The sequence below is a fragment of the Oryzias latipes genome, chromosome 21, assembly GCF_053564925.1.
Source record: "Oryzias latipes strain Hd-rR chromosome 21, Olatipes_Hd-rR_3.1".
NCBI lineage: Eukaryota > Metazoa > Chordata > Actinopteri > Beloniformes > Adrianichthyidae > Oryzias > Oryzias latipes.
In genome coordinates, this window is record NC_136257.1 from 18962147 (window position 1) to 18975092 (window position 12946).

The 12946-nt window shown below is 39.8% G+C and overlaps 1 protein-coding gene across 3 annotated transcripts in view; it reads right to left on the reverse strand.

Annotated features, from left to right (window-relative positions):
• Nucleotides 1-10734, reverse strand: part of plcd4b (phospholipase C, delta 4b) — a 19372-nt gene extending 8638 nt beyond the window's left edge. Inside the window, exons 1-6 of one of the 3 annotated variants that reach the window (XM_020713325.3) lie at nucleotides 10440-10734; nucleotides 8296-8350; nucleotides 6690-6848; nucleotides 923-1151; nucleotides 577-706; nucleotides 147-378 (exon numbers count right to left, since the gene is read on the reverse strand). In XM_020713325.3, coding sequence (XP_020568984.1) covers nucleotides 147-378; nucleotides 577-706; nucleotides 923-1151; nucleotides 6690-6848; nucleotides 8296-8314 — 769 coding nt within the window. In that variant the 5' untranslated portion in view covers nucleotides 8315-8350; nucleotides 10440-10734. The remainder of the gene's footprint in view (nucleotides 1-146; nucleotides 379-576; nucleotides 707-922; nucleotides 1152-6689; nucleotides 6849-8295; nucleotides 8351-10439) is intronic. The other 2 variants (XM_020713326.3, XM_020713327.3) reach the window with 2 other exon arrangements.
• Nucleotides 10735-12946: the final 2212 nt, after the last annotated feature.

Sequence of the window (12946 nt, forward strand, 5' to 3'; positions counted from 1 at the left end):
GCTTTACTTGTTCTCATATTAACCATAAATACACAGTGTTTAGTTACAGCAATCTTACACATGCCCCTGTTACTAAATAAACAATGAGTTGTAGTTAGTAACACTACGGATGAGGTTACATGCAAAGACAGCATCTCCACCAGCACCTGTCTCAGATGGTTCATAGCTTTCAATCAGCTGCTTGGCATGCTGGGTGCTTTGCTCTTCCTCCTGCTGCTCTGTTCTTAGGAAATTTTCCAGCTCATCCAGCATCAACTTCTCTCCATCTCCAGAATAATCCTGGAAGACCTTCCATACCTCATTTCTCTGGGTCAGGATTTTATAGAAGTGAACAAACTGCTCAATTTCCAAAGAGTCACTCTGTGACTTGTCAGCCATCTGTAGAAACAAAGTAAAAAAAAAAGACATAAGACTTGTATTGTATCTGTGAACATCTGCATCATGCAATGTTTATTATTATAATATGGGTTATATGTGAGCTTATCAAGAAATTGAATCACATTCTAAAAAATGTCAACAGTTCTCTGTGTTTGCATGAATGATGTTTGTTTATCTCTACATTGGATCAGGTCCTACCTTAAAGAGATGGTATGCATGTTCTTCATTCATCTCCACGTTCATCATCTTGAGCAACTTTTTCACCTCTTTGAAATTCATCTTCCCATCTTTGTTTTTGTCAGCTTTCTGAAACCAGTCCCTGACCCATCTGAAACCATACTGAGGAAAACTCCAATTCTGGTTAGTTTTGTTGGATTCCATCTATGAAGGAGCTTTCTTCAAACCTTTGAAGTAAAAAAAAAATCTTCTTATAACCAAGCCGTTGAGAGCTTTGTACTCAAGCTGAATGCCCGATCAAACAAAGAATAAACAGCTGTTTTTGAGGAATTCCTAACACTGTGAAGGGCTGCACTCTAAAGGATACTGGTCCAGCCTCTCCTGCTCATCCATGGTTTCAGCTTTGTGAATTAGCTTGCGGACTCCCTGGATCCATGCCTGGGCCTCCTCTAAAGACTCAGCCACAAGGTCCAGGTTGCCTTGGCGACCATGAAACACCAGAGTGAAGCAGAGGTCAGCAGGAAACTCCTCGGCAGTGCTCAGCAGGATTTCTGACTGATGGCCTTCACGCACCGCTTCCACCTCCGTCACCGAGACTGCATGGGACATCGAGGATCACAAAAAAGAAACACATCACAGATGGAAGACTACTTAAAGGCTCATTGCAGTAAAACTTTTTTCTTCAAATAAACTCCAGTAGTGTAAAAATTTCCATCCAATCATCTTGGCACAGAATGATGAGTACTGTCAAAGGTAGCAAGTTTCCTGGTTGATTTGAACTATTTGTATTTCTATCCTTGCATCCTTACTCAGCCTTAACCTGTGAATCCACTTTAACAGGTGCCCGCCTGTCTGCAGTCTGGCGCTACGCAGCTCTCCTGTTCCTTCTGCTTCATCTGTCATCATTGTTGTCATCATCATTATTTTATGAACCTCTTCCTCTTGACCTTGTAGTTTTGGCGTCCGCCATCTCGATCCGTCTGTTTAGCCATAGCCCGGTTTTTGACTGAACTTCATTTCTGATCGTAGGGCGACTTCATCAACAGTTGCCATTGGCATAGATACGGTCAAAAAGCATTTGTTTCTTATTCTTTGAATTTGGTGAATTTTGGGATAGATAGATAGATAGATAGATAGATAGATAGATAGATAGATAGATAGATAGATAGATAGATAGATAGATAGATAGATAGATAGATAGATAGATAGATAGATAGATAGATAGATAGATAGATAGATAGATAGATAGATAGATAGATAGATAGATAGATAGATAGATAGATAGATAGATAGATAGATAGATAGATAGATAGATAGATAGATAGATAGATAGATGACTTTATTAATCCCACAATGGGGAAATTTCATTTATCTGTGGCAGCAACACGACATTCAGAAATAATCTATATAATATAACATCAATAAAGGACATCACAAATTACATTTATATTAGATAATTAAAAATATTACTAAAATTATTATGAAAAATTATTATCAAAAATGAGATTCTTATTAAATAAAGAAATAAATATTAAATAAATACAGCTGCAAAAGTGTAAAAAAAACATGCGGTCTGCAAAACATGATGTTTGGATGGTAAAGGCAATAACCTGCTTCTCTGTAATCTTATAATCTAAAATCTCATATTAGTTCAACCCAGGATTCATTTTACCAGGATGAGCTTCTTGAAGTCAAACTTTAACAGTTTGAAAATCATGACTGGATGAGAACTTTTCTCCCACTGTGGGAAACCCTTTGCTGCATATAGAAAAATGTTCCAGAAGTCACTTTCATTACTTTTTTTCTGTATCCTTTGATTTTCTTCCACACAAATTAAAACATGAAAGTATTTGGCAACTACTAAAGAAAGTCTAGCAGTAGCCCAGTCTACACATCTTGTGCTGGTTGATAGCAGAATCTTTGAGAGTTCCCCTTATTGCAGAGAAAACTGCATGACTTCAAAGTCTCAGCAGCCACAGAAATCCCCTAGTTTCTTCTTTCTCTTTTGGCTTTTCCCATCAGGGGTCGCCACAGCGAATCATCCTTTTCCACCTCACTCTATCATGAACATCTTCTACCCTAACATTAGCCAACTTCATGTCCTCTGTCAAGACATCCATGTATCTCCTCTTTGGCCGTCCTCTTGCCCTCCTGCCAGGCAGCTCCATCTCCAACATCCTTCTACCAATATATCCACTATCCCTCCTCTGAGCATGTCCAAACCATCTCAGTCTGGCTTCTCTGACTTTGTCCCTAACACAGGCAACATGAGCCGTCCCTCTGATGTACTCGTTCCTTATCCTGTCTAACCTGGTCACTCCTAAGGAGAACCTCAACATCTTCATCTCCGCTACCTCCATCTCAGCCTCTTGTCTCTGTCTCACTGCTACCGTCTCTAACCCATAGAGCAGAGCTGGTCTCACCACTGTCTTGTACACCTTTCCTTTGAGTCTTGCTGGCACTCTTCTGTCACACAACACTCCTGACACTTTCCTCCACCCGCTCCAACCTGCCTGCACTCGCCTCTTCACCTCTTTTCCACACCCCCCATCACACTGAACTGTTGACCCCAAGTACTTAAACTCCTGCACCTTCTTCACCTCAGTCCCCTGTAACCTAACGCTTCTACCTTGATCCCTCTCGTTCAGACACATGTATTCTGTCTTACTATGACTGACCTTCATACCTCTTCTTTCCAGAGCAAACCTCCACCTCTCTAGCTGTTCCTCCACCTGCTCTCTACTCTCACTGCAAATTACAATGTCATCCGCAAACATCATTGTCCAGGGAGATTCCTGTCTTACCTCGTCTGTCAGCCTGTCCATCAGCATAGCAAACAAAAAAGGACTCAAAGCTGATCCTTGGTGTAGTCCCACCTCCACCTTGAACTCCTCTGTCTGACCTACAGCACATCTCACCACCGTCATACTTCTCTCATACATGTCCTGAACTACTCTGACATACTTCTCTGCCACTCCAGACGACCTCATACAGTACCACAGCTCCTCCCTCGGCACCCTGTCATACGCCTTCTCTAAATCTACGAACACACAATGCAGCTCCTTCTGACCTTCTCTGTACTTTTCCATCAACATTCTCAAAGCAAAAATGGCATCAGTGGTGCTCTTACGGGGCATGAAACCATACTGCTGCTCACAGATCTCCACCTTCTTCCTAAGCCTGGCTTCCACTACTCTTTCCCACAGCTTCATTGTGTGGCTCATCAACTTTATTCCTCTATAGTTGCTGCAGTTCTGCGTGTCACCCTTGTTCTTAAAGATCGGGACCAGAACGCTTCTCCTCCATTCCTCAGGCATCTTCTCACTCTCTAAAATCCTATTGAACAACCTCGTTAGAAATTCCACTGCTGTCTCTCCTAAGCACTTCCATACCTCCACAGGTAGGTCATCAGGACCAACGGCCTTTCCGCTCTTCATCCTTTTCAGAGCCTTCCTAACCTCATCCTTTCCAATCTCTGCTACTTCCTGCTCCACAACAACCACATCTTCCTCCCTTCTTTCCCTGTCATTTTCCACGTTCATCAGCTCCTCAAAATACTCCTTCCATCTTTTCTGTACACTCTCCTGGGTTGTTAGCACCTTTCCATCTCTGTCCTTTATCACCCTTACCTGTTGCACGTCCTTCCCATCTCTGTCTCTCTGTCTGGCTAGCCTGTACAAGTCCTTCTCTCCTTCCTTTGTGTCTAACCTGTCATATAGCTCATCGTAAGCTTTCTGTTTGGCCTTTGCCACCTCTCTCTTCACTCTACGCTGCGCTTCCTTGTACTCCTGTCTACCTTCCTCAGTCCTTTCTACATCCCACTTCCTTTTAGCCAACCTCTTCCTCTGGACGCATTCCTGTACTTCCTCATTCCACCACCAAGTCTCTTTACCGTCTTTCCTCTTTCCAGATGACACACCTAGCACCTTCCTACCTGTTTCCCTGATAATCTCTGCTGTAGTTTCCCAGTCATCTGGAAGCTCATCCTGACCACCCAGGACCTGTCTCAACTTCTGCCTAAAGTCCTCACAAGTTTCTTCATTCTGTAGCTTCCACCACTTGGTCTTCTTTTCTGTTTTCCCTCTCTTCTTCTTCCTGACCTCCAGAGTCATCTTACACACCACCATGCGGTGCTGTTTGGCTACACTCTCTCCTACCACCACTTTGCAGTCATTAACCTCTCTCAAATGACCTCGTCTACATAGGATGTAGTCCACCTGGGTACTCCTACCTCCACTTCTGTATGTCACTCTATGTTCCTCTCTCTTCTGGAAGTAAGTGTTGACTACAGCCATTTCCATCCTCTTCGCAAAGTCCACCACCATCTGTCCCTCCAGATTCCTTTCCTTCACACCAAACCTGCCCATCACCTCCTCATCACCTCTGTTGCCCTCACCAACATGCCCATTAAAGTCTGCTCCAATAACAACTCTCTCTCCTCTGGGGATACTCTCTATGACCTCATCCAACTCACTCCAGAATCTCTCCTTCACTTCTAACTCACAGCCAACCTGTGGCGCATACCCACTGACTACATTCACCATCACCCCTTCAATTTCTAACTTTAGGCTCATCATCCTGTCTGAGACTCTTTTCACCTCTAGAACACTGTTTACAAACTCCCCCTTCAGAATCACTCCTACCCCGTTTCTCTTCCTATCAACACCATGATAGAACAGTTTGTATCCTCCTCCAATACTACGGGCCTTGCTGCCCTTCCACCTTGTCTCCTGCACACACAGTACATCTACCTTCCTTCTCTCCATCATGTCTGCCAGCTCTCTGCCTTTCCCTGTCATTGTGCCAACGTTAAGAGTCCCTATTCTCAAACCTATGTTCCTGCCTTTTCCCTTCTCTCTCTGGCAACGGACCCTTCTGCCTCCCCTCTTTCTTCCACCAACAGTAGTCAAATTTCCACCGACACCCTGTAGGTTAACAGCATCGGTGGCGGTCGTTGTTAACCCGGGCCTCGACCGATCCGGTATGTCTAAAGTGTTGTGGATGATTCGCATGGTTATTTTGGCAATTTTTACGCCGGATGCCCTTCCTGACGCAACCCTCTCTATTTATCCGGGCTTGGGACCGGCACAGAGGCAACTGGCTTGCAACCCCCGTGGCTAGATTACAGAAATCCCCTAGTTTACAAGCACAAAATCCTGGATGAACCAAATCTTTCATTTTTAAATGAAAATTAAAATTTGCTTTCTTTGGCTTTCCAAAGTTCTTTCAGGGTTGCTGCACACTGCAAAAACAGAAACTTAAGAAGTAAAATGACCCTTATTTCAAGAAAAAAGGTGTCATTTTCTGATTTGCAAGAAAAATAATCTGGTCAAGAAAGTTTATTAAAAGTAAATTAATCTTAGTTTGAGAAAACGTGTCTTAGTGACTAGAATATTTATCCTTAAAATAAGAATTCTTGGTACGACCATTTTTCTTTTATTCATTGTCATTGACATATACATAAATGTATATTCATTTTTAAGAAACTCTGCTAATGAGGCAAGAATTGTTGACTTATTTCTAAGGAGCCTGTTAACGCAATGAAGTTGATAAAAACATGTGAGCCACGGTGGTCTGGGAAATATCTTTAACTGAATTGTCTCAACTGTCAACGTTAATTGGAAAAACTACAGCAACTAAAAGAGATCAGTGATATTCTTGTTCCTTCATTTGTTGCAGTGATAGGTAAAATTATTATTCATATATTACAGGTAAACATGGTTTTGCAATTTTTCATACAGTGTTATATAATTTATATTGTTTCATGACATAACTTGGCATGTTTGGTTTACTTTAAAATTGAGTGAATTAAGTTAGATTGAAAACAATTTGAAAGTAATATTTCTAGGATGCCCAAAGAGACTATATCATATAAATAAATTGTTGTTTTAAAGAATTTCCCAAATGTGGTTTGTTTATACTTTTGCACTAATTTTCCTTTGTTTTTTAAATTAAACAGTAAAACGACAAACATGAAATGGTAAAATAATAATAATAATAATAAAATTCAAATATTGTGAATTTTGAAGTGTTGGGAAAAAAGGTCACATTTACCCCAAAAATCAGGCTTTCAATTGTCACCACAATACTTAGAAAGGTAAATAATATCAATTGGCACAGACTTTCAAACTTACATGTTGAGTGTCCTTTCCCAGCCCATTTTGACTTGTACCAGATCGTGAGGCCATCCTCTAACAGACGGAAATGGCGCTGCTTCTTCCAGGACCGAGACTTAACTTTTCTCAGAGTTGATCCCGCCATCATCCGTTTTATATCTGGATCATCTTGGATGCCTGCATGTATTTATATTTATGTACATGTACATATCAACAGATCTGTCAGAGATGCAACAACATTATTCAGAAAAACTGCAGAGATGGGACATCAACCTATCCCATAAAAACCTTTTTATTTGACACATGCATTTCAGAGAATCCTCTCCCATTAGCATGACCCTAACTTTCTTTAAAAATCCATTGTATATAAATTGGTTCATGTTTTCTGCCCTGTAGTTTATTGTCATTCCACTACAGGCAGTAGAAAGACTTTACTTGGTATTTCAAAATGGCTGCTTCCATCATATCTCAAAAACACTTTTGGTGGGAGAAGTTTAGCTAATTTTCAAAACGTCATGCTGAGAAAATCTCATTTATTGTTGTTCGCTTATTTAAATGACTACTTGCTGTATGAAAGTAATGCAAAATCTGACAATCTGACACTGAGGAGGAAGACTTCCATGGTTTCAGTGCACAGGAGGCGCGTGCCGCGCAGAGGCGCGTGCCTATAAGTTACTGTTGCTCTCAGTGACTTTTACCGGTATGTTTTTTTAACCAGTCCTGTTGGTGCTGTTACTACCATGTTGCTGCCGTGTTACTGCTGCGTCACAGGCACTGTTTGGAATAGAGCTGTGATGGTGTGGGATTTTTGATCACCGAGGTGATGAAGCAGCAGGAGTTGGGGTGTCACGGTCCCCCACCCACCCAACACAAAATCCCCCGGTGGCAGCGTCGCAAATGAGTACACGTGATAATTATATCGCACTATTCTTTGTTAACAAATAACAGTAACAACTAACTATATGGGTGTTATAGAATGAGAAAGTGAATGTGTATCAGCGCGCTGCGTTTGTAAGAAGAAGGAGCAGGAGCAGCAGTGCAATAGTGAGTGAGCTCTCCCCTCCCCCCCCTCCTTCTGCTCCCTCCTCTATCTTACACACGTGCACGGTTTCAGCACGTACACATCTTCATTCTACAACACATTTCAATGTGGGCACATGCGGCTTAGACAGGTGCGGCTTATGTATGTACAAAATGGTTTATCCTTTGAAAATGTAATTGGTGCGACTTATGATCGGGTGCGCTCTATAGTCCGGAAATTACGGTAATTCTTTAAAACGCAGTTAGACTATGTTAAAAATGTTTGTTTCACATGTGAGACAGTGGGTAAATGAGGCGATTTGTTTTCCTGAACACTCATGTCAATATTTTTGCATCTTAAACTAACATTGTTGGGAACAATAACTTACCAAATTACCCAACATATCAAAATTGATGCTATCTTTATCTACCGGTATTTAAAAATTTATTTTGTTGGTTTTGATCAAAGAATTTAAAAACATCTTATTTCTAAAAAGTTCTTTCATGTTCTGTCAATTCTTTAATTAAGTGGGATTTACAGGGTTCAAATGAGTCTTTACAAGCCCAATCATTATTCGTGATTAAAGAACATCAGTCTACTCACATAAACCTTCAGGATTCATCCCTGCGCCCTTACATACGCCAGTGGAAATTTACTGCTATAGGAGAAACAGATGTTGGTGATTCAATCCTAGCTGAATCCAAACTAAATACATTTCTTAAAAACAAAAACTTTCTGACCTACATATCTTATATACAGTAATAACAAAACTTGCATTGATCTTTGCTTGCTCAAGGCTTTTCTTCTGTCTTTCACACAGTGGTTACAAAATCTCACCCCAGCTTTGTGTCTCTTCAGCAGAGAACTGTTTCTTTTAGTACTTCACAGGGAGGAACACTGGGGGCTGTTGTCAGTGAGGGTTCTAGCTTCACTGCACCCTGGACTTTCCTGCTGCTATATGTATGTAATGTAGAAATTGTTAGGAATCTGACCTTTCCCCTGCGTTGGAGTATAAGTAGTCTTTTGTTCTTATGGGGGTGCAAAAAAACAGTATTGGCTGTTTGCTTTGGTTGTTGACCAAATGCTGTGCAGAAGACAATTATTGAACTTAAAACCTGAGAATTTTCAAGGAGCATGGGGTTGCTTTTTTTTTGTATCTAGAAAAAGATTTATTCTTGAAGTCTGGCATTTGTATTAAACAGAGAAGCTGGATCCTATTTGCTGACCTAGAAAACTCATGCACTCAGAGGTTTGCAGAAATCAATCAAGTTGGCTTTAAAACAAGACTGATTTTTCCCAACCAAATGCATGACTTTTTCCCCAGATCTTAATTGACACGTGCACTTAAAATTCCCAAACAAGGAACTCTTCCAATTTGAATTTGAGCTTTAAAAATTCTTCATGCTTTGAAAGCAGCATGGCTGCACACATTTAATTATTTAATCCAACTAATGAACATTTTTTCTTTTTTTAAGTGGAACTCCAAAAATGACATGCAGCTAACCAAAGTGTTATAAAAGAGAAAGGTGCATTTGGATTTGATGCATCAGGAAAATAATTAAATTTAACAATGAAGATTATAAAAAGGCAAATATTAACCCCTTGAGGCCAGAATTTTTTTCCATCTATGAAAGAAAAAAAATCATTTATGTTTTTGCCTTTGTGTATATCGTTAATTAAGGTAATTTGGAAGCTGATTTGTTTGATACATATTTGCATCAGTAGGCATCAAGGGAAAACTTAGCTGGAAGTCCCAATTCTAATACATATTTTTGGCAGTAAAATCAAAACTGCAATTAAAAGATTAGATTGCAAAAATGTGTTCAAATCGAGTTTTATGAAACTTGTCAAGCGCTTAAATGTGTATATAAAAGACACCCTTGATGCTTAGAATGAAAGAAAATAAAAACAAACTGGACATACTTTCTCTTGTGTCTGTTGTGCAGTGATATCTACAGATCAAAACCTCAGAGAGGCAAAGATTTTCTGCAGTTGTTATAGCTGTGTTCCTGTGTAATAACTATCCTTTCCTTTCATTGTGATTTTTTTCCTCCCTGCATCGGCTTCCCTTGGCACGTTCATCAGAGTTCCCACCACAGCTTGAGCGACACTCCCAATTTTATAGTCCTACTAAGAAGCCAGACATCTCATGCAAGTGAAAATTGTTTTCCACTCCTGTTTGCTCCATTACCTGTTTTTCTTTTGTGTATGGATGGCCACAAGTTTGTTTTTGCTTTTGTTTTTTTAAGTTTTCCCAATTTTTCAGCTGCGACCAAAAAGCATCATATGAAGCTTCAAACATAAATGATAAATTAAATCCTTTATTCAGGGAGCAATGAGTCACACATGGCCACATCATCAGGGAGTTTACTGTCAAGTTTATTTAGACACCATGACTCAGGAAACAGAGCAGAGAATAACAGTTACATGAAAACCTGTCATTTTGTTTGAAGCATCCTAAATTTTTGTTTCACACAGTATAGAAATGTGTCCCGATAACGGCTCATGCGGGAAAAGTGTGAAAAATTCAGTGAAAAAAACAGCCAGCTGTTTTAACTTAAAGGTTCAGCAGCTGGAGGTTAGATGTTTCCAAGTAAATGAGAACCAGATGCAGAAATGTGAGCCATGAAAGCATTGCTTAATCTCTACATAGAATTCTACATAGAACTGCAGTTGAAGAAACAAAGAATGACTCAGATAAATAATGGTCTGTGTTTCAGTTTGATGAAATATTGAATAATACTCACCCAAACTGCTGATCTCACAAGAGAAAGGGATGGTCTACAATTGTTCTTGAGGGAAAAAACACTCTTAGCAAAAAGAGGACTTAAGGTGGTGTGTGCTGTACAGAAATCTGGCTCTGCACTCAGAAATCTTGGCTGGCAGGCATCTGAGAGTCTTTTAGAGCGCAAGCGTCAGAAGGCAGATCTGGCCTAACCTTGCTCCTCCCTCCTGCTGCCTTCAGTCTCAGCACAGCATCCAACACAGTTGATTCACCACGCACTGCTCTGGTCCACTTCCCCCGCCACTCCTTATCCTCCACATCCTCGTCCACACCAGTCTTTTCTCCTGTCCCGCTACTCCATCACGCCACCATCCGAAGAACTTTCACTACATGTGCTGATGTCCCTCCCCTCAGTCTGATTCGGCTCCGTCTGCCTGTACACGCATTTCCCTGATGATCATTGATGCTCTGCAGAGCTCACAGCGACTCTGGACCTGCACTACAAGTATTATGATGATGTGGCAAAATCAAGGGCAGGACTGTTAGTCATCAATCAATGAAAAATAAAATCTGTGCCTAACACCCAACCCTACTTTCCTGAAAGAAAGATGACCCCTTTCTGACAAACAGTTAAACAACTAATAAACTGAAACAATTACAGCAGGGGTGTCAAACTCATTTTCACTGAGGGCCACATCAGCATAGTGGCTGTCCTCAAAGGGCCAGATATAACTTATACATGTAACTAAATGTAATGAAAAATAAATGTAACTACTCCTTAATGTTAAATTACTCAATATTTATTAATTCTAACTTTTTAAAGTGACAATTACAGTTGCATAGAAAACACAGCTTGTTACTCTAGCATAAGACCTTTTTAATTTTGTCCGCTTATCAAAACCCAAATAACTCCATTAATGAAGGATCAAACTGTCCAAGTGAATAAAGAAAAATAACATAAAGCTGAGCTGCAAAGAACATCTATTACACGTGTAACAAAAAAAGGCTGCACACAGCCTTGCATCCAACTGATGGTTTGATGACAACAATTTGTCTGCATACACACATAAGACCTGCAAACATTGAATAATTACAACAGTAGCTACACATAAATAATATTTAATCAACAAAAAAAATTAAGAAATGAAAAGCTTTTATGCTCTCGTGGGCCACATAAAATGACATGGCGGGCCACATTTGGCCTGTGGGCCTTTAGTTTGACACATGTGAATTAGAGCAAAGATTGAAAACTGAACGACATAGATTGGCAGTTTGCTTTTATTATACTTCTTCCGCTAAAGTGCAGCAGAATCCTGGACCTCTGGAAAACAAACAGCTTAAAAATGGAAAAGGTGCTTTAGCCTTTCTAGACATAGTCTTGCTAATGCATAGTTTCCATCTACAAAGTAATGGCTCTCATGTAATACCTTTATGCACACTAGCTGATAAAGAGAAGACAAAAACAGGTAGTGGATACTTAGGAAACTTGTCCCACTGGGATCAGATTTTCTCTCAAATGGAAGGCTTGAGCGCAGGTAAATCCATGATGCATGATTTATATCTGAGTCCACGTGGCTAATGGAGCCCATGTGGACAACAATCTGTTAATGGACCGGTAAAGGGGAAATGAAGGTTCATTAGTGGAGCGAGCAGACATGAAAGATAGAGGACACAGTGAGGAAAGATGAGCTTCTGTTTCTTTGTGTGGCGTTCTAAGGTGGCTACACATATGAGGTTCTTCAAAATGTGTCTAAAGGGGTTTGGAGAAGTTAAAAGAAATCGGCCTCAAATGTGGTTGCTCTTATTTGGTTGAAGGCTGTAATGCAACTTCACTGTATCTAAAACACATTTAATGTGTATTATTGTTTAAAGAAAAAGGGTTTTAAAATATTTTGCTAATTCTGTCAAGAAGTCTGCTAAAATAGTTGTTGGTGAACCAATCTCTGTTTATCTTATAAAAGTCTTATGAAAACCTTCATCCAAGAAAATCACCAAGATATATGCCAACTATCCTATGCTTTAACAACTTGCGACATGAAGGTGATATGGAGGTCTTTCCCTTAGTTTGATGAGACCACATTGGTGCTTTACATACATGGGTGTGACTCTTCTTCTGTTAGATGGTGGATCTTTGATACTTTTAATTTTCAGGTGGTGTTGCAGAGCATGAGCAATGTTTTAAAGAAACTATTCCCTAAAAGATAACACATCTTTGAAAAATAAATATTTGATTTAAAAAAAATAAAAAATGTGTTGAAAGGATTGCCAATACTTAAGAACATGAGAAATTGTCAGATTATTAGAGCAGACATTAAACAACCAGAGAATTAATGCTCCACTGCTAACAATTGAAGCCTTTATAATGCAAAAACAATAGAACGCTTAAATAGACAGATGCCTAATCAATTATCAATAAACATCTCCAAGATTACTTTCTAAGAATACTTTACATGACAGTACAAGTAGTTTTCTTGTTTGGAAATATTTTGACAGGAATATTTCAAGAGAAAATGTGCTTATTATTCCAGT